At 50.8% G+C, this 20955-nt stretch overlaps 2 protein-coding genes across 8 annotated transcripts in view; one reads left to right on the top strand and one right to left on the bottom strand.

The window, feature by feature from the left end:
* USB1 (U6 snRNA biogenesis phosphodiesterase 1) overlaps positions 1–14294 on the bottom strand; it is a 22935-nt gene extending 8641 nt beyond the window's left edge. The window contains exons 1-4 of one of the 4 annotated variants that reach the window (XM_016929941.4): positions 14061–14245; positions 13033–13199; positions 2852–3035; positions 1760–1946 (exon numbers count right to left, since the gene is read on the bottom strand). In XM_016929941.4, coding sequence (XP_016785430.2) covers positions 1835–1946; positions 2852–3035; positions 13033–13199; positions 14061–14158 — 561 coding nt within the window. In that variant the 5' untranslated portion in view covers positions 14159–14245 and the 3' untranslated portion in view covers positions 1760–1834. Of the gene's footprint in view, positions 1–1759; positions 1947–2851; positions 3036–13032; positions 13200–14053 lie in introns of those variants that run through there. The other 3 variants (XM_511000.8, XM_009430884.5, XM_003315118.7) reach the window with 3 other exon arrangements.
* On the top strand, positions 14265–20955 carry ZNF319 (zinc finger protein 319). Of its 4 annotated transcripts, none has more exons than XM_063797186.1 (3): positions 14265–14570; positions 15979–16151; positions 17108–20955. In XM_063797186.1, the coding sequence occupies exon 3, from the start codon at positions 17365–17367 to the stop codon at positions 19111–19113; it is 1749 nt and encodes a 582-aa protein (XP_063653256.1). In that variant the 5' UTR covers positions 14265–14570; positions 15979–16151; positions 17108–17364; the 3' UTR covers positions 19114–20955. The 4 variants fall into 4 exon arrangements, with proteins under 4 accessions (XP_063653256.1, XP_016785425.1, XP_063653255.1 ...); XM_063797185.1 differs by lacking the exon at positions 14265–14570 and adding an exon at positions 14898–15243 and having other exon boundaries at positions 15974–16151; XM_016929933.4 differs by lacking the exon at positions 14265–14570 and adding an exon at positions 14934–15243.

The following is a 20955-nucleotide window of genomic DNA, read 5'->3' as shown; positions in this document are numbered from 1 at the left end:
GATCCTTTCCTCAGAGGGAACCAGCCCAGGGGTCCAGGTGCTGTTTTCTAGTCTCTCAGTGAGCAAGGGAACCAGCCACATATACATCCCACAGGGATCAGTATTTCTTGCAATGGACTTTAGGCAGAGTTTTCCTAAGTCCCAGCAAGGGACTCGTGCCCAGTTAAGGAACCACTGTACGCAGGGGAGCCCAGGCCGTGACTTCCCTGGAGGGGTGCAGTTCATGCTGTCTTCCTAGCACAAGTGCAGTGTGCCAGTCATCAGCACTAACATAGCCGCTCTCCTCCTTTATCCAGGGGCAGAGCTTCCGCAGGATAAGGGAAGCACTCTCTGTGAAAGGGGGAAGGGCCTGTTAACTGTTTACTCCCAAAGAAAGCACACAGGAGACGGGTCAGACCAGGCAGTCATTCCTGTGACTTGTGCTGAAGCCAATCAGAGAGGGAGGCTGTCTTTCCAGGCTGGTACACCATTAGCCGGGAGATGCGGTGGCTTCGTCATTGTGACAAAGGAAGGGGACAGAGCTGAGATGGTGAACAGTCTGCCTGTGGTGGTGACAGTCAGGTGCCATCTGATATCTTGTCACCCCAGTCCACTCATGCATGAGCCAGTGCTACCTCTGAATCTTTTAGTTATACCAGCCTATAAATTTCTCTTTGGTTTAAGCCACTTTGGGTTGGGCTTCTGGCACCTGTGGTTAAGAGAGTCCTGATAATATACAATCAATCAACTTGATAATGACAATCCAAAGAGGGGGAGGGCTGGACTAGGTTGAGAGATGAGTTTCAGCCCTTATTCCCTGGCCAAGTGTCTGGATTGGGACAAATCCTGTCCTCCTCTGGCCCTCAGAAGGGGTTCAGCTAACTGAGCAGTTTCCTAGTTGGGCAGTGACATCCTATGGAATTCCTGGGCCTATGGCCCCCTGAACTGTGGGAACGGGGCTTTGGCTAGAAGACTGTTTATTTCTGTGTTACACAGCCACACATCAGGCTTTTGTGCAACACCTCATTTGAAAAAAGGCTCTGCTAATAAAGGCAGGGTCAGAAAACCATCAGCTGGGTGGCTTCTTAGGCTCCTTCTAGTATCAACAGTAGAGGATCCAGAAAGCTATTCTCTGGGCTCCCTCATTCCCGCTCCATGACTCAACAAGCATCTATTTGATGTCTACTGTGAGCAGAGCACTTGGAAAAAAGCTGTGGGGCAATTCAGAGAGAAGCCACAGTCCTGGCCTGGAGGAACGTGGGCTCCAGGAAGGAAGATGGACACAGGAATGACTGCATATGAGGGTGAGTGAAATGACCACCAGGGGTAAAGAACCACAGGACCAACTGATCTCTGGACGGAGGGGTCACCTGTGAAACAACCACAGGACCGACTGATCTCTGGACAGAGGGGTCACCTGTGAAACAACCACAGGACTGACTGATCTCTGGACGGGGGGATTCTGCAGGATATGCCAACCGGGAGAGCCTCAGTGAAAGAGCAGGGTTTTGATCTGGACCAGTCTAGCAGGAGATGCATTTCTGGTAGGAAAAGAGTTATGAAATAATCCAATAGGTAAGGGGAAAAAAAAAGCCCCAGGCTGGCAGACTTAAAACCAGAAGTGGGGTCTGGTACTAACCCTTCACCCAAGTGGTGTGCTGAGGGCACCCATGATCTCCTTTCACCCCCATAGGCCCCCAGTGAGGTAGCTCCCACCATTACCATGACCTGTTTGACCTATCACTGTGAAATGATAACATATGTGTTGGTCTCAGCCTCCAGTTCCTGACACAGAGATCCTAAAACCTGTGTCATTTCCTAAGCAGCAGGGGTGCTAGGAGCATCTTTTGTTCTATTATCTGGTCTGTGATCCTGGCTCCTGACACAGAGCTCCTAAATCCTTTGGAATTTCCTGGGTGACAGGGGCATCTTTGGTTCCAATGAGGCAATGAGGTCCTGGATGGGGGCTGATCACAGAAAGAGCAAGGCATGATTAGAAGCTGGGAACTTTCAGCCCCACCCCCTACCCTCCTGGTATGGGAGGGAAGCTAGAGACTGAGTTAATAATCCATCATGCCTATGTGATGAAGCCTCCGTAAAAATTTGGAACTACAGGGTTTGAGGAGCTTCCCTTGGTGAATAAGAACGCACCCATGTGCTGGGAGGGTGGCTCACTCCCAACTCCACAGGGTCAGAAGCTCCCATGCTCGGGACCCTTCCAGACCTCACCCTACCTATCTCTTCATCTGGCTGTTCATGTGTATCCTTTAACATATCCTTTGTAATAAACTGGCGACCTAGTAAGTGGACTGTTTGCCTGAATTCTGTGAGCCATTCTAGCAAATGATCAAACCTGAGGAGAGGGTCCACAGAACCTCTGATTTGTAGTGAAATCAGACAGATGTTGTGGGTAACCTGAGAGCTCAACACTGCAGATGGTGTCTGACATGGAGCACAGTCTTGTGGGACTGAGTCCTTAACCTATGAAGTCTGCACTAACCCTGGGTTATTAGTGTCAGAATTGAGTTCGATTATAGGACACCCAGTGGGTGTCTGGAGAGTTGGATAATTTGTTGGTGTGGAAAAAAACTCGACACATCTGGTCACAGAAGTGCTGGAAGTACTGAGCAAGAGCTTACAGAAAAACAGCTGGCTTTTCCTACAGAGCAGATACGGCATCAGGGGTGTCAAGAGCTTCCACGGCATGCCCAAGGTCACGGAGGATGAGAAGTAGAGCAGGCAGCCCCAGGAGAGGGGCCGTGTTCTATCTTTAGGTCTGCCTGCCTGCTGGGGTAATGCCCGCAGTAGCTCAGGAGAGGAGGAGAAGCCTTGGAGGGGAGGGAGCGGAGAGGCAGAGGGAAGAAGCACTCACCTGTGGAAGGAGGTCATACGGGCTTTCAGAGCCTGCACGAAGGGGAGGATCCAGTGGTGGCGCAGAACCACACTCTGGGACAGGCTGAGGTGGAACGCCTCCATCCTTACCAGCCGGGGGACATATGTCTGGGCATGGGGCAGCAACACATCAAGCAGATCCAGGAACTCCTCCTTGGCTTCATCTGGAGGGGAGGAGTAAAGAGGGCGGGCCGTTCTCTCAGCCAAGGTGCCATGGCTGAATGAAGAAGCCCAGAAGGCAGAGGGAGGTCCTTATTACTCTGGGTTTGGGGAGAAAATTACTTGGACAGCAGCCTATGTCTATGTCTTCTAATATAATTTTATTTTCATTTATTTATTTATTTATTTATTTATTATTATTTTTTTTTTTTTGAGAAGGAGTCTTGCTCTGTCGCCCAGGCTGGAGTGCAGTGGTGCAATCTCGGCTCACTGCAAGCTCCGTTTCCCGGGTTCACGCCATTCTCCTGCCTCAGCCTCCCGAGTAGCTGGGACTACGGGCGCCCGCCATCACGCCTGGATAATATTTTTTTTTGTATTTTTAGTAGACACGGGGTTTCACCGTGTTAGCCAGGATGGTCTCGATCTCCTGACCTCGTGATCCGCCTGCCTCGGCCTCCCAAAGTGCTGGGATTACAGGCGTGAGCCACTGCGCCCAGCCTCCAGTTTTTCTTAACAAGGTCTACCCTCAGGAGAAACTTACTGAATTACAGCCTAACCTGAAAGTGTTTTATCAGACTCTTAACTGACCTGGGGGAAGTGAAATACCAAACTGCAGCACCTTCTGGCCATCCTGTCCCACCTAGGAGGGGGAAAATTCTGAGAAGCGTGTGGGAAGTTCCCAGTCCAGAAGAACCGGCTCACCAAAAGATTGACACTCAATCATAGGACTACAGAAGGATTCTTGTCCCCCACCACCTCACCACCACATTCATACAGGCCTGTTTACCACAGTTCCTTTTACATAGTACTTCATGTCCAGCTATCGAGGAAAAATTACAAGACATACTAAAGGGCAAAAATACAATCTGAAGAAAAATAGTAAGCATCAGAACCCCTTAAATATAAAAGACTAGAAACCATACAATGTCTGATCTCAGGCCACAATGAAATTAGACTAAAAGTCTATAACAGAAATCCCCAAAATACTTGGAGATTAAACAACACACTTCTAAATAACACACGGATCAAAGAAGAAATCTCCAGAAAACTTTATAAATATTTTGAACAAAATAAAAATGAAAACATAACTTATCAAAACTTGTGGAATGCAGCAAAAGGTGCTTAGAAGAATATTTATAGCATCAAATGCATATATTAGAAAAGAAGATCTAGGCCGGGTATGGTGGCTCATGCCTGTAATTCCAGCACTTTGGGAGGCTGAGGCAGGTGGATCACTGGAGGTCAGGAGTTCGAGACCAGCCTGACCAATATGGTGACACCCCGTCTCTACTAAAAATACAAAAATAACTGGGCACGGTGGTGCGTGCCTATAGTCCTGGCTACTTGGGAGGCTGAGACAGGAGAACCACTTGAACCTGGGAGGCGGAAGTTGCAGTGAGCTGAGATTGCGCCACTGTACTCCAGCTTGGGTGACAGATCGAGGCTCCCTCACAAAAAAAAAAAGAAAAAGAAAAAGATCTAAAGTCAATCATCTGAGTTTCATCTTAGGAAAGTAGAAAAACAACAGCAAATTTAATCCAAAGTAAGCAGAAGTAAAGAAATAATTAAAATTAGAGCAGAAATCAATAAAATTGAAGACAAGAAATCAATAAAGAAAATCAATAAAACCAAAAGCTGGTTGTTTGAAAAGATCAGTAAATCAACAAGTTTCTAGCCAGGCTAACTAAGAAAAATAGAGAGGGCACACAAATTACTAAAATCAGGAATGAAAGATGGGACATCATTACAGATCCCATGGATAATAAAAGGATAATCAAAGAATACTATGAATAACTTTATGTCCACAAATTTGATAACCTAGATGAACTGGAACAATTCCTTGAAAGACCCGATCTGCTAAAACTCACAAAAGAAGAAATAATCTAAATATGCCTAAATCTATTAAACAAATTGAATTATTATTATTATTTTTTTGAGACAGAGTCTCACTCTTTTGCCCAGGATGGAGTACGGTGGTGCAATCTCGGTTCACTGCAACCTCCACCTCCCAGGTTCAAGCGATTCTCCTGCCTCAGTCTCCCGAGTAGCTGGGATTAACAGGCACCCGCCACCAAGCATGGCTAATTTTTTTGTATTTTTTTAGTAAAGACAGGGTTTCACCATGTTGCCCAGGCTGGTCTCAAACTCAGGCAATCTGCCCGTGTTGGCCTCCCAAAGTGCTGGATGACAGGCGTGAGCCACTGCACCCAGCCTGAATAAATAAATAATTACCTTCCGGCTGGGCTCTGTGGCTCACACCTGTCATCCCAGCACTTTGGGAGGCCAAGGCGGGTGGTTCACCGGAGGTCAGGAGTTTGAGAACAGCCTGGCCAACATGGCGAAACTGTGTCTTTACTAAAAATACAAAAATTAGCCAGGCGTGGTGGTAGGTGCCTGTAATCCCAGCTACTCATGAGGCTGAGGCAGGAGAATAGCTTGAACCTGGGAGGCAGAGGTTGCAGTGAGCCGAGATCATGCCAGTGCACTCCATCCTGGGCAACAGAGTGAGACTCTGTCTCCGAAAAACAAACAAACAAACAAAAATTACCTTCCAAAACAGAAGGCACCAGGCCCAGATGGGTTCGGTTCACTAGAGAATCCCACCAAACATTTAAGGAAAAAATTAAACCAATTATCTATAATCTTTCAGAAGACAAAAGCAGAGAGAATACTTCCTGACTTATTCCACGAGGCCAGCATTATCCTCATACCAATACCAGAAAAAGACATTACGAGAAAACTACAGACCCATATCTCTCATGGACAGAGATGCAAGATTTTCAAGAAAATATTAGCAAATTGAATACAACAACATATAAAGAGAATAATGCTCCACAACTAAATGGGATTTATCCCAGGTATTCAAAGCAGGCTCAACATTCAAAAATCAATTAATGTAATCCATCCAATCAATAGGCTAAAGGAGAAAAATCAAATGATCCTATCAATAAATACAGAAAAAGTATTTGACAAAATCCAATGCCCGTTCAAGATAAAAACTCTCAGAAAACTAGGAATAGAGGGGAACTTTGTTAACTTGATAGAGAATGTCTAAAAATACCTATAGCTAACTGATAGGAAACTCCAAAGCTTTCCCATTAAGATCAGGAACAAGGTAATGATGCCTCCTCTCACTATTGCTTTTCAACTCATACTGGAAGTCCTAGCTAATGCAATAAGACAAGAAAAGGAAATAAAAGGTATACAGATTGGCAAAGAAGAAATAAGCCTGTTTTTCTTTTTTTTTTCCCCAAGACAGAGTCTTGCTCTGTTGCCCAGGCTGGAGTGCAGTGGTGCACTCTCCGCTCACTGCAACCTCCACCTCCTGGGTTCAAGCAATTCTCCTGCCTCAGCCTTCTGAGTAGCTGGGATTACAGGCATGCGCCACCATGCCCAGCTAATTTTTGTATTTTTAGTAGAGATGGGGTTTCGCCATGTTGGCCAGGCTGGTCTTGAACTCCTGACCTTGTGATCTGCCCGCCTTGGCCTCCCAAAGTGCTGGGATTACAGGTGTGAGCCACTGTGTCCGTTTTTTTTTTTTTTTTTTTTTTTGAAACGAGGTTTCGCTCTTGTTGACCAGGCCGGAGTGCAATGGTGCAATCTTGGCTCACTGCAACCATTGCCTCCTGGGTTCAAGTGATTCTCCTACCTCAGCCTCCCAAGTAGCTGGGACTACAGGCATGTCCCACCACGGCTGGCTAATTTTGTATTTTTAGTAGAAATGGGGTTTCTCCATGTTGGTCAGGCTGGTCTTGAACTCCCAACCTCAGGTAATCTGTCCACCTTGACCTCCCAAAGTGCTGGGATTACAGGTGTGAGCCACCACACCCAGCGTGTTTTTCTTCATAGATGACATGATTGTCTACGGAGAAAATCCAAAAGAACTAACAAAAAAAATTTCCTGGAAGTAATAAATGATATAGCAAGGTTGCAGTGTACAAAGTTAACATACAAAAGTCAACTTCTGTATATTTGCTTTCCTATACACCAGCAACGAACAAGTAGGATTTGAAATTAAAGATACAGGGTTTACCTTAGCACCACCAGCAAAATGAAATACTTAAGTATAAATCTAACAAAATAAGTATAAGATCTATATGAGGAAAACTATAAAACTCTGATGAAAGAAATCAAAGAAGAACTAAGTAAGTGGAGAGATGTTGTGGGTGGCAAGCCATCCAGGTGCCGAGGCAAGAGACCGAGGGCACGAGTTGTTCCAGTATAATAAAATATATAAAACAACAAGAGTTATACTAGATCTAGATCATAGACATGATTATATATGAATATCATTAATCATTAGTTTGTAGCAATTACTCTTTATTCCAATATTATAATAATCCTCGCTCTATAATCATAACCTAGGAAAAACCAGGCCATACAGAGATAGGAGCTGAGGGGACACAGTGAGAAGTGACCAGAAGACAAGAGTGCGAGCCCTCTGTCATGCCCGGACAGGGCCACCAGAGGGCTCCTTGGTCTAGCAGTAATGCCAGCGTCTGGGAAGATGCCCGTTGCCAAGCGGACCGTGGTCTAGCAGTAGCGTCAGTGCCAAGGGAAAACACCCGCTACTTAGCAGACCGGGAAAGGGAGTCTCCCTTTCCCCAGGGGAGTTTAGAGAAGACTCTGCTCCTCCACCTCTTGTGGAGGGCCTAACATCAGTTAGGCCCGCCCGCAGTTATCCGGAGGCCTAACCATCTCCCTGTGATGCTGTGCTTCAGTGGTCATGCTCCTAGTCTGCCTTCACACCTGTACACCTGGCTCTGCCTTTTAGCTAGCAGTAGCAAAATTAGTGAAAGTACTAAAAGTCTCTGATATGCAGAAATAATGGCGTAAGCTGTCCTCTCTCTCTCCCTCTCTCTCTCTGCCTCAGCTGCCAGGCAGGCAAGGGCCCCCGTCCAAGTGGCGTGACTCACGTAACCTTGTCAATCATTGGAGATGGCTCACACTCCTTACCCTGACCCTTTGTCTTGTATCCAATAAATATCAGCGCAGCCTGGCATTCGAGGCCACTACCGGTCTCTGTGTCTTGGTGGTAGTGGTCCCCCGGGCCCAGCTGTCTTTTCTCTTATCTCTTTGTCTTGTGTCTTTATTTCTACAATCTCTCGTCTCCGCACACGGGGAGAAAACCCACCGACCCAGTGGGGCTGGACCCTACAAGATATTCTATGTTTATAGACAGAAAGATTCAATATTGTAAAGATGTCAGTTCCTCCCAATTTGATCTACAGATTCAATACAATCCCAGTCAAAATCTCAGCAAGTTATTTTGTGATACTGACAAACGGATTCTAAGGTGTACATGGAGAGGTAAAAAACCAAAACAGGCCAAGTGCTGTGGCTCATCCCTGTAATCCAAGCACTTTGGGAGGCTGAGGCCAGAGGATTGCTTGAGCCCAGGAATTCAAGACCAGCTTGGGCAATATAGTGAGACCCTATCTCTAAAAAAAACCCCCCAAAAAACCCAGAATAGTCAACACACTACTGAAGGAGAAGAACAAAGTTGGAGGACTGAAACTACCCAACTTTGAGACTTAACTATGTAAAGTTACAGCAATCAAAACAGTTCACCAATGGTATTGGTGAACAAATAGATGAATGGAACAGAATTGAGAACCCAGAAATAGACCCACATCAATACAGTCAACCGATCTTTGGCAAAGGAGCAAAAGCAATACAATGTGAAAAGGAGAGTCTTTTCAACCAATGGTGCTGGAATAACTGGATATCCATATATAAGAAAAGCAATCTAGACACAGACCTTCCACCTTTCACAAAAATTAACTCAAAATGGACACAGAACTAAATGTAAAATGCAAAACTGTAAGATTCCTGAAAGATAACATAGGAGAAAAATGTAGATGATCTTGGGTTTGGTGACAACTTTTTAGATATGACACCAAAGGCAAGATCCATGAAAGAAATAATTGATAAGCTGGACTTCATTAAACTTAAAAACTTCTGCTCTGTGAAGGACAACGTCAAGAGAATGAAAAGACAAGCGACTGGCTGGGAAAAAAATGTATTTGCAAAAGACGTATCTGATAAAGGACTATTATTTCAAATATAAAGAACTCTTAAAACTCAATATTTTAAGACCCAATATTAGACCCACATCATAATATTAAATAAACAAAAATGATTAAAATTTATTAATAAACAAAAATGACTAATATTAATAAACAAAAATGATTAAAAAGTGGGCAAAAGACCTTAACAGACACCTCACTGAGGAAGATACACAGATGGCAAAAAGCATTGAAAAGATGATCTGGATCATATGTCATCAGGGAAATGCAAATTAACAGACAACAGTGACATATTACTACACACCTATTAGAATGGCTAAACTCCAGAACACTGTCAATACCAAATGCTGGTGAGGATGTGGAGCAACAGGTACTCTTATTCTTTGCTGATGGGAAGCAAAATGGTACAACCACTGTTGAAGACAGTTTGGTGGCTTCTTACAAAACTAAACATACTCTTATCATAAAATCCAGCAATTACATTCCTTGGTTTTTGCCCAAAGGAGTTAATGTCCAGGCCAGGTGTGGTGGCTCACGCCTGTACTCTCAGCACTTTGGGAGGCCAAGGTGGGTGGATCACGAGGTCAGGAGTTCGAGACCAGCCTGGCCAATATGGTGAAACAGCATCTCTACTAAAAATACAAAAATTAGCCAGGCGTGGTGGTGCGCGCCTGTGGTCCCAGCTGCTTGGGAGGCTGAGGCAGAGGAGTTGCTTGAACCTGGGAGGCGGAGGTTGTGGTGAGCTGAGATCGTGCCACTGCACTCCAGCCTGGGCGACAGAGTGAGACTCCGTCTCAAACAAAACAAAACAAAACAAAAAAAACTTATGTCTATACAAAAACCCACACATGGATATCTGTATTATGATGTAACAAAACAAAAAAAACTTATGTCTATACAAAAACCCACACATGGATATCTGTATTATGATGTGGGTCTATTTCTGGGTTCTCAATTCTGTTCCATTCATCTATTTGTTCATCAATACCACACTGTTTTGATTGCTTTATTCATAATTTCCAAAATTTGGAAGCAATCAAAATGTCCTTCAGTAAGTGAATGAATAAACTGTGGTACTTCCAGACAATGGAATATTATTCAGCAATAAAAACAAGTGAGCTATCAAGCCATGACGAGACATGGAGGAACCTTAAATGCATCTTACTAAGTGAACGAAGCCAATCTGAAAATGCTACATACTGTATGCTTCTAAACATATGACATTCTGGAAAAGGCAAAACTGCCGCCACGGTAAACAGAGCAGTGGCTGCCACGAGTTAAAAGGAGGGAAGGATGAATAGGCAGGGCACAGAGGATTCTTAGGGCAGTGGAACTACTTTGCATGGTCCTATAATGGTGGACGCATGTCTTTATAGTATTGCCCAAACTCACAGAATATACAACACCAAGAGTGAATCCTAATGTAAACTATGGACTTTAGGTGATTATGATGTGTCAATGTAGGTTCATCAATTGTGACAAATGTACCAATCTGGTGGGGGGTAATTGATAAAAAGAGAGACTACACCTGTGTGGGGGCACGGGGTATAGAGGAAATCTCTGTACCTTCTGCTCAATTTTGCTGTGAATCTAAAACTACTTTAAAGAATAAGGTTGAGGCTGGGCACGATGGCTGATGCCTGTAATCCTAGCACTTTGGGAGGCTGAGGTGGGTGGATTGGCTGAACTCAGGAGTTTGAGACCAGCCTGGGCAACATGGTGAAACCCCATCTCCACTAAAATACAAAAAATTAGCTGGGCATGGTGGTGCGTGCCTGTAGTCCCAGCTACTCAGGAGGCTGAGGCAGGAGAATCGCTTGAACCTGGAAGGCAGAGATAGCAGTTAGCCAAGATTGTGCCACTGCACTCCAGCCTGGGCGACAGAGCAAGACTCTGTCTCAAACAAACAAATAAATTAAGTCTATTAAGACAAAAAAATGTTTTAAAAAATGCAAAGGAAAAAGCAGAAGCCCCTGAAATTCTGTCACCTAAAGCAATGGTCTCTAAACTACTGTGATCACACAGCCCATTAGTAAAACAAGTTTGTACGTATATGCTAATAAAAATATATTTATAAATTACAAGTGTGTGCTACTCTGTAAAACTGTTATAAAATGTGCACTCTCAAAAACAGAAATCTAAAAAGATGAGATAAAAAGAAATACATTTAAAAGTTCTAACAATTTTCTCCTACATCCTAAAGTATGGGATCATCTTGACCTCTCCCCTAGGGGCATATACCCACTTTCAACACCAACTCCTCTAGAGATAAAGACTGTTAAACTTTGGTGCCTATTTCCATATGCATATACTAATTTATATATCTTATTTGTTTAAAAAAAAGAGAGAGTATACCATTTAAACAGTTCTGGAGCTAGTTTCTACATATAACATTACATGTTGGACATCTTTCCCCTCAGTATAGAGAAGTCAAGTTCATTATTATAGCTCCATAGTAATCTATTAATCAGAATAGATTAGCATTTCTCTAATCAGTCTACTATTGATAGACATTTAGCATGATTCCAATTTTTCACAAAGAACACCACAATGACCACCCTTGTATGTTCACATATTATTTGTTTTTTTACCAAATATGTGACTGCAGCTGCATGATTAACAGAGTCTTCTCAGCCGGGCGTGGTGGCTCACGCCTGTAATCCCAACACTTTGGGAGGCCGAAGCGGGTGGATCACCTAAGGTCAGCAGTTCGAGACCAGCCTGGCCAACATGGTTAAACACTGTCTCTACTAAAAATACAAAAATAAGCCAGGCGTGGTGGTGGGCACCTGTAATCCCAGCTATTTGGGAGGTTGAGGCAGGAGAATCGCTTGAACCCGGGAGGTGCAGGTTGCAGTGAGCCGAGATCGCACCATTACACTCCAGCTGGGCGACAAGAGCGAAATTCCGTCTCAAAAAACAAACAAACAAACAAAAAAACACCAGAGTCTTCTCACACCCAGCATCCTATTCAATTTGCCCAAATCCCCTGGTGGATAGGCAGCAGAGAGAATCATCTCATACTCCTTGTGCAGATGGGGAAATGGAGGTTTCAAGACCTAAACTTACTCTGTGTACTTTGCTAAGAACTTAACATAGATTATCTGATTTAATCTTCATGAAAGTCCTAGAAGACTGGTATTACTACTCTCCCCATTTTATCTATTTATTGATTTTTATTTTATTTTATTTGAGATGGAGTCTCACTCTGTCACCCAGGCTGGAGTGCAGTGGAGCGATCTTGGCACACCACAGTCTCTACCTCCCAGGGTCAGTCAATCCACCTACCTCAGCCTCTCAAGTAGTGGGAACCATAGGCGTGTGCCACCACACCTGGCTAATTTTTTTGTATTTTTGGTAGAAACAGGGTTTCTACCTGTTGCCGAGGCTGGTCTCAAACGCCTGGGCTCAAGTGATCTGCCTGCCTCCGCTTCCCAAAGTGCTGGGACTATAGGTGTGAGCCACCTGGCCTAGCCAGTGCTACCCCCATTTTAGATTTGAAGAAACTGAAGCTCTGAGAAGTCTAGTATCTTATAAAGGGCACTCAGAGTAGTGGGCAGCAGAGTGAGGTCTGACTCTGAAGCCTGGGCATTTTTTGTCTGCCACCTGCTGATCAGAGCTAGGGTGGGATTTGAACCTTGCACACCCAGCGTACCCAGGGCCCTCTCAGAAATAAAGTGCCTGGCATGACCTTGACACCCTGCTCCAGATTCTCCTTTAGTCACCTCCTCGTGAACAGGGAGAATATTATACCCAGAGTTAATACATATTTTAGGCTACGAATTCAAAACCAAGATGACAGAAAAATCCCCAGTTCTTGAAACCTGCTCTTTCTCTGCTAAGTCAATGACTTTCCCACCACCAGTGTTAGAGGTTTCTGGTTTCTTCCTTCTAGTTGGGGCCAGATTCTGCCCTTCATGAGGCACCTACGGGTCTGTGGGTCTTGGCAACTTGCCTTTCACACATCACTCACATGGTACATAGACGTGGGTGGCCCAGTTGCCTCGCTCGTGGGGGAAGGTGCGCACCCGTCCCCCGTGTTTTGTGCTGTCATCTTCAGGCCCCTCCTCGGTGCCCGGGAACATGTTCAGCACACTGTCAGGTACTGGAAATCTCTGCCTGGGAAGGGGGCTGTGGCCACTGCAAAAGAAAAAAAGAAAAATGAGTACATTTATCCTGTTAGCATTCTCTACCTTTGTGTATACCACAAAAGTTGTAACCCCTTATATATGGTGGCTCTGAGTGTGTGTTTCCAGCCTGGTGCTGGAAGCAGCTTCTAGATAGCAAAATTGTTTCTCCAGTATTGTCTCATTGGGGTCTCCAACTCTGGGGCACAAGGTCCCCATGGGAAACAACAGGGCATGCAACAATGTGGTTCAGGGGTCACATTTCCAAGCTGGACAGGCTGCAGCTGGAGTAGCACTTTCTAGCTCTATGACCTTGGGCAAGTCATGTCCCCTTTCTGGGCCTCAAATGCCTCATCCGAAAGTATATGTCTACCTGATAGAGCAATTGTGGGATCAACTGAGCTACTGCTTGTAAAGCACTCAGCAAAGATAAGGCCTAGCATTTAAGAATCTAAGCCCCAGGAAGTAAGGCCGACGGTTTTGTTCACCACTGAATTACCAGACCCCAGCCTGGCAGGGAGTGGGTGCTCAGTGCGCTTTAGCAAGTATTACTATCGCAATTGTATTCAAATCAGGAAACGGACCTAGGATGGTACAGGGATGTGTGCCAGGCGATAGAGTGGGCCAGCGCGAGGCTGGACCCGAACCCAGGTCTGGCCTCCCAACTTGGCCCTAGCCAGGTGGGGCCACTCTGGAGCTTTGTCTGGGGTCGGGGGAGGGTATATCTTCTGGATCCTCCTTTCTTCCTGCGTCCCCTTTTCCTTCCCAGAGCCGCCCCGCATCCTCCCTCCCCACTCCACCCCCAGACATTCGGGTCCCGTCTGGCTCTAGGGTGAATGCGCGCGCCCTCCGGAGAGACTTCCTCACTCCTCACCGACGGTGGCTCCCATCCCCCGGCCTGGTCCGCATCCCGTCCTCGGACTCATCCTCGGAGCCGCTGCTGCTGTAGCCCACCAGGGGCGCCGCGCTCATGGGGCCTCATCCAAGACCACCAGAGCAGGTCCACCAGCAACCTCAACCGGCACCCGGAGTTCCGCTGTGCCGGAAGCGCCCTCCCAGGGGCGGGGCCTGGGCTGGCACCGCCTCCGGGCGGAGCCGGGAGGGGCGGAACCCGGCAGGACAGTGGTGAAGATTCAGCCCACCGACTCCACGCTGCCTGCCGGCTGCACACGCGGATCTGGTCACCTGCAGCCTCCCGGCACCCCGCTGGGACCTCCCCAGCCTTCGTGTACCCATTTCACATATCGCTCAGGGCCCTCACCTTTCTGCCCGCTGCTCTGTCTGCAGCCACCCGGGACCAGACATACGAGACACGACAGTCCCGGGTCAGCGCACTAGACCCAGCGGAGACCCCTGCCTGCCCCGAGCCCGGCCAGGATCAGAGGTCCTGGAGCCCCCTCCTCAAACCAGCCCAAAGTCCAAGCCCCTAAAAGCCAAGCTGAGCAGTTAGGGGCGGATCAACTGTGGCAGACCAGAGCCTCTAGGAGGCCCCTCCTCTCCTGCGCAGAGCCGGGCCGAGGGCGGTCACCCGGAGCCCCCTCCCCTAAGCCCGAGCGGGGTGGCCGGAAGCAGAGCGCCCTTCCTCGGTTAGTCGAGGCGCCCAGGCCTGGCGACTCGAAAACCGCCCGGAGCACCCGGCTTGTCCGACCTGGCCCGGCCACGGGGTCCCCGGCAGGGGGCGGCCTCGCTCCGCGCCGCCCGCTCCTCCCGCATTCGCCGCCGCCGCCCGGGATGCCGCTCCTCCCCCGGCCCCGCCTCCCTGGCCCCCGCGCCGCCCGCCCGTCCGCCCGTCTCCGCAAGGCCATCGGTCCGTCCGCCCGCCCTCCCGGCGCTCCTCGCCCCGGCCCCGCTACTCCGGCAGCGCGCGTCGCTTCCTCCGTTCCGGCCGCCGCTAGCCCGTCCCCCGCCCCCGGTCCGGCCGCAGCCGCTACGCGAGGCCGGGGATTGGCAGCGCGCGTAGGCCGCGCCGCCGCGGATGGAGCCGGAATAAAGGGGCGGCCGAGAGAGCAGCTGGTCGCCGCTCGCCCCGCGCCTGCCCTGCAGGCGGCCTGGAGCAGGTGAGCGGCGGGGCGCCCGGGGCCGCATCTGGGGGCCACCCCCGCGCCCGCCGCACCCCTTCCTCTGCCGGCCCGGCCGCCCCCCCGCGCCCCTCCGCCGCGACCTAGCGGCCTCTTGAGCTTCTGGGCGGCCCAGGCCGGGCCTCGAGGCGCAGCCGCTTCCTGGGCCCGGCCTGTAGCCCTGGGGCCTTTCTCCAGCCCGGCCGCCCTCGGGGCTCGCCCTCGGGTCGCAGCGGCCGGGCCATCCCGGACGAGGGCTGACAGGACGCAGCCCAGCTGGGCCTGCAGGCAGGGCCGGCGGGAGGTGATCGGCTTTCATTCGGTTTCTCAGGGAGGAGGAAGAGACGGGGTGGGGCGCAGGTGGGGGGCCTCCCCTGCCTCTCCTTGCCTCCTCTCTCCCCTTTGCGGAGTGATCACAGAGGCTTCCTGGCTGCACCTTGCTGCAGGAGGGCCAGGGTGGGCAGGGGGTGCTGCAGACCAAGCCAGGGGACACTGTCTGACAGCCATTCATGCCAGAAAAAGCAAACAAAACAGTAGGTTGGCACAGCGGACCGACAGGCGCTCAGAGAAGCCCACCTTCCCCCTCTCTGTCCCGAGAAGGCTTAGAGTGGTACCTGCTTGCTCAAGCAACCTGCTGCCTCCACCCAGAGCAGCCGCTCCTCTCCTCCCTCCCTTCCGGAAGATGCTGAGGATGACAGCTTTTAGCCTGACTCTTACATTTCTTTGGCAGAGCAGTTAGAGGCCAGACTGTCCTGTGAAGGCTTCTCCTTCCTTCTTCCTCTGCTCAGGAGAAAACTTACAAACTTTTAAATGTAAGAGGCAGATGAGCTGGGAACCTGGAAGTGGGTTGCATCTGACTCTGAAAGTTCCTCCCTCTCGCTGGCATTACCTTATGCTGCCACAAAGTGGTGAGTTAGAGATTTGCCTGGGCTGGGTGGGCTTTACCTTCCAACAATTACCCAGAACTTTATACGCTTGGAGTAAGGGAATGGAGTTGTCTCTAGAGAGGTGATGAGAAATGCTCTATGGTTAGCATGCTGCATCCTGCATTGCCAAGGCAGACCAGGGCAGTTTCTTACATTTTCCTGCAGGCCTTGACACTATGAGATTCAGAGGATTTAGGACTTTGTGTGTGTGTGTGTGTGTGAGTTCTGGGAGAGAACCAGAGTGAGGAAGTTCTGCTGTGTGGACATCAAGCCTGGGTGGTTCTGTGGCCCTCTCATCTAGCCCCCATCACCTATGGGCTCTGGTTCCTGTAGGGCCACCCATCCTGTCACGCGGAGAGAGAATGGGCCTGTGGTCAGGGATAGTTGAAGGGGTGTGGTCAGTCCCTCATAGGTGAGAGTTTTTGAAATGGTCCTTGATTCCACGTAGTTGTCCTAAATATTGACTGTCAGAGGCCATTTGCCACTGGGCTCTCAGACCTGGGAGGTCTGGCCTCCTTAGCTCTAAGTGGTGTGGCCCGTATTGAGACTCAGGGTAGCAACAAGAGAGGAGCCGTGGGCCTTAAGGAGGATTCTGTATTGTAGGCAGATAACCCTGGACTCTCACCTGTGAGTCTCAGCTAAAGGGTTGGCAGGAAGCTGGAGGGGACTTGTGGAGGCTGGGATGTCCTGGCCCAGGGGCGGGGCACTGAGGTGGGTGGGGGTGGAGGCCGCTGCCATTTCCTCTGCCTGGAGGAGCTGAGCTGGCTGCAGACCTCTCTGATTGCCTAAGAAGGGAGGAGTCCTGCAGCCCTGAGCACCTCTGCCTTCCCCGATGTGTGGTTTGTGATGGTGTGGTGAGTGCGGGCAGGACAGGGAGAGGGCCCAGGAAACTGCTGCTTGTTCCTTCCTCGAGCTTATACTTTCTCTCTTCTCTACAGAACGGATCACTGGGGAAGGCAGAGTCTCCCCGGCACTGCTGGGACCCTCCCTTGAAGAGCCCCCATGTCCTGTAGGCAGAGCCTTGTAGTCTGTCCGCTTGGTTACTGACTCGGGCTGTCTGACCAGCCCCTCTTCTGTGCCTTGTCTGAGGTCCTTGTCCATCTCTGTGATCGGGCAGCTTCTCTCTCTGGATTGGGTCACGTGAAGCGGGAAACTGAAGCCATTACTCTCCAAACCCTGTTTCATCTTCCCAAGCATGTCGGAAAGCTGGCAACAGCCGCCACAGACGCAGCCGCAGCAGCCACAGCCACCGCAGCCTCAGCACCATGCAGAGCCACCGCCAGCCCTGGCAGAGCACACGCTGCCTCCGGGCACGGCGGAGAACCCCCTGGGCTGTGCCGTCTATGGCATCCTCCTGCAGCCAGACCCCGGCCTGCAGCCCCCACAACACGCACCCCTGCAGGCAGCAGGAGAGCCAGGCCCCAAATGTGGCGTGTGTGGTCACGACCTGGCGCACCTGTCCAGTCCGCATGAGCACCAGTGTCTGGCGGGCCATGACCGCTCATTCCAGTGCACACAGTGTCTCAAGATCTTCCACCAGGCCACTGACCTGCTGGAGCACCAGTGCGTGCAGGCTGAGCAGAAGCCCTTCGTCTGTGGGGTCTGCAAGATGGGCTTCTCACTACTCACCTCACTGGCACAGCACCACAGCTCCCACAGTGGCCTGGTGAAGTGTTCCATCTGTGAAAAGACCTACAAGCCAGCTGAGGCAGCGGAGCCGGCCACCACAGCCGCCCCGTCGCTTCCCGCAGCACCCGCGCCTTCCACTGTCACCCCTGCTGAACAGGCCGACAAGCCCTACAGCTGCCCCATCTGCCAAAAGCCCTTCAAGCACCTGTCGGAGCTCTCTCGGCATGAGCGGATCCACACCGGTGAGAAGCCCTACAAGTGCACGCTGTGTGACAAAAGCTTCAGCCAGTCGTCGCACCTGGTGCACCACAAGCGCACGCACAGCTCCGAGCGGCCCTACAAGTGCGCAGTCTGCGAGAAGACCTTCAAACACCGCTCTCACCTGGTGCGCCACATGTACGCGCACTCGGGCGAGCACCACCTGTTCCGCTGCAACGTGTGCGAGTTGCATTTCAAGGAGTCGTCGGAGCTGCTGCAGCACCCGTGCACGCCAAGTGGGGAGCGGCCCTTCCGCTGCGGCGAGTGCCAGAAGGCCTTCAAGCGGCCCTCGGACCTGCGGCAGCATGAGCGCACACACAGCGCCGAGCGGCCCTTCAAGTGCGACCTGTGCCCCATGGGCTTCAAGCAGCAGTACGCACTGATGCGCCACCGGCGCACTCACAAGACCGAGGAGCCCTTCAAATGCGGCCTATGTGAGAAGGGCTTTGGGCAGCCCAGCCACCTGCTCTACCACCAGCACGTGCACACCCTCGAGACTCTCTTCAAGTGCCCCGTGTGCCAGAAAGGCTTTGACCAATCTGCCGAGCTGCTGCGGCACAAGTGCCTGCCCGGCGCGGCCGAGCGGCCCTTCAAGTGCCCTGTGTGCAACAAGGCCTACAAGCGCGCGTCGGCCCTGCAGAAGCACCAGCTGGCCCACTGTGCGGCGGCAGAGAAGCCCCTGCGCTGCACGCTTTGCGAACGCCGCTTCTTCTCCTCTTCCGAGTTCGTGCAGCACCGCTGCGATCCGGCCCGCGAGAAGCCACTAAAGTGCCCAGACTGCGAGAAACGCTTCAAGTACGCGTCAGACCTGCAGCGGCACCGGCGGGTACACACAGGCGAGAAGCCCTACAAGTGCCCCAACTGCGACAAGGCCTTCAAGCAGCGGGAGCATCTCAACAAGCACCAGGGCGTGCACGCCCGCGAGCAGCAGTTCAAGTGTGTATGGTGCGGGGAGCGCTTCCTAGACGTGGCCTTGTTGCAGGAGCACAGCGCGCAGCACAGTGCCGCCGCCGCGGCAGCGGAGGGCGCCTACCAGGTAGCCGCCTGCCTGCCCTGACTCCGCGGCTGTGGCCCCTACCAGCCTGACCTGAGTCGGCGCCGTGGGCCCAGCAGGCCTCGCGCAGCCTAGCTCCTCACAGCTGCCTTGCACCAAGGGCCCCACCCAGCTCGGTGTTCTGAGACCTCGGGAGTGAGGACGCAGGGGTATGAGGCAGGGAGAGGGTGTGCTGCTCGTACTCCTGGCACCAGCGGGCAGTGCGGGCAGCCAGATTGCTGTGGCCCATCCTGATTCCACAAACCTCTTTCCCATGACAAGATTCGCTTTCTTGAGAGCCATCAGCCCCCCCCCTTATTTCCGGGGCACTGGAGCCAGGCTGGAAGTCAAGTGGCTTCTCCCTGCCCTAAGGAGGGTGTGATGCCAGCCCAGCCTTCCCATATCTTTCAAGCTAGCAGCCACATAGGTTAGGAAAGCGGAGGCTCATGGTGGGGCTGGGGCCCCAGAGGTGGGCTAGGTGTAAGGCATCAATTGCCGTGTGGGGGAGAAGGCCAGCTTTAAGACGTAGTCCTGGGGACTGGGAGGGCAGAGGGTGAGTCACAGCCCTCTCCGTCTGCTCTAGCCAGGGGAGACGTGTCCCCAGGTTTCTGGCAGGGGAGATGTGCAGGGTGGGTCTTGGGGCTGGGTCTGCCTGGAGACCAGTGGGCCCAGGGGGAAGGGGGAAGCTGAGAAGTTCGTGTGACACCCTCAGCCAAGGGACAGTGCCATCCTTGGGGACAGGAGGAAAAGCAGCCTGTCTCTGCTAAGGGCAAATCCTCTGGTTTTGGAAGCGCCCCTCCCACCTTTGTAGTGGGGTTCCTAGGTGTGGTGGGGAATGTGCCGTGCTCTCAGCAGACAGAACTGCTGGTGTGAAAGGCAGGGATCGTTAGCCCACCTGAGGCTGGGAGGAAGCAGGACCAGGCCTAGGATCTCCCCAGCAGATGCAAACAAGTGTCCTCCCCTGAATTGTGTGAACCAAAGCGTCAGGGGCTTGGGGCACAGCCCCAGTCAGCTCACCCCAGTCCTGCTGCAGAGCCAAGACTAGGCCAGGGTGGGGACCCCCCCAGTACCCTCCCTACATCAATGTGGCTGCTGGCCTGGACCCCAGGGGTCTGGTACAGCCAAGATGTTCTGGACAACATCCAGCTACTTCAAAGGCTAGAGGGTCCTTTGGGTCCTCCTAGAGTCCCCCTAGGTCTCTGGCTGCCCATGAGGCTCATGAAGCAGAGGGTATCCCAGTCATAGGGAGCAGAAAGAGCAAGTGGGTTAAGGAAGCCTGCAGGGGACCTGGCGGATGGAGTTGACCAACATCGCTGGGTGGCTACAGCCCTCCTTAGGAAGCCCAGAAGGACCTTTATTATTAAAATAATCATTTTGAACCCTGCTCTATCCCCTGCCCTCTTCCAGCCCCACCCCTCCCTGGTCTTGAAAGAAGACTAATCAGTGGGCACACCAAGGGCCCCGAGGGGCAGGGAGATGCCACCATGCTTCTCTGTCACCGTAAGAAGGCTGACCAGCCACGCCCACCTCCTCTGTCTGACTGAGTTCCTTCCTGTGGCCACAGGGAGGGGCTGGTCCTTCCCCTCGGTGCTGGCTCTCTGTCACAATGCCTCAAAAGACATGGAACCCAGGCCTACAACCGTCCCAACTGCTAATTCTTTTCCTTTCATTTTGCTTTCTGAAAGCAGTTTGTTATACTATTCATAACATTGTAGAGTTTAATTTCATGTCATTTTGGATCTTATATAAAAATGTGAGGATTTGGATTTTTAAAAAGAATGACTCCATTTTAGGTAGCCACTTTTGATGTTAATATATAGTGAGTCCAATGTATGCTTTAGAAGTAAAGACATTGACCGTCACAGA

Source organism: Pan troglodytes, chromosome 18, assembly GCF_028858775.2.
Source record: "Pan troglodytes isolate AG18354 chromosome 18, NHGRI_mPanTro3-v2.0_pri, whole genome shotgun sequence".
Lineage (NCBI taxonomy): Eukaryota > Metazoa > Chordata > Mammalia > Primates > Hominidae > Pan > Pan troglodytes.
This window is presented reverse-complemented; position numbering and strand designations above follow the sequence as displayed.

Coding starts and splice junctions, on each gene's coding strand:
- ZNF319 (XM_063797186.1), top strand. CDS start 17,365: ATGTCGGAAAGCTGGCAACAGCCGCCACAGACGCAGCCGCAGCAGCCA.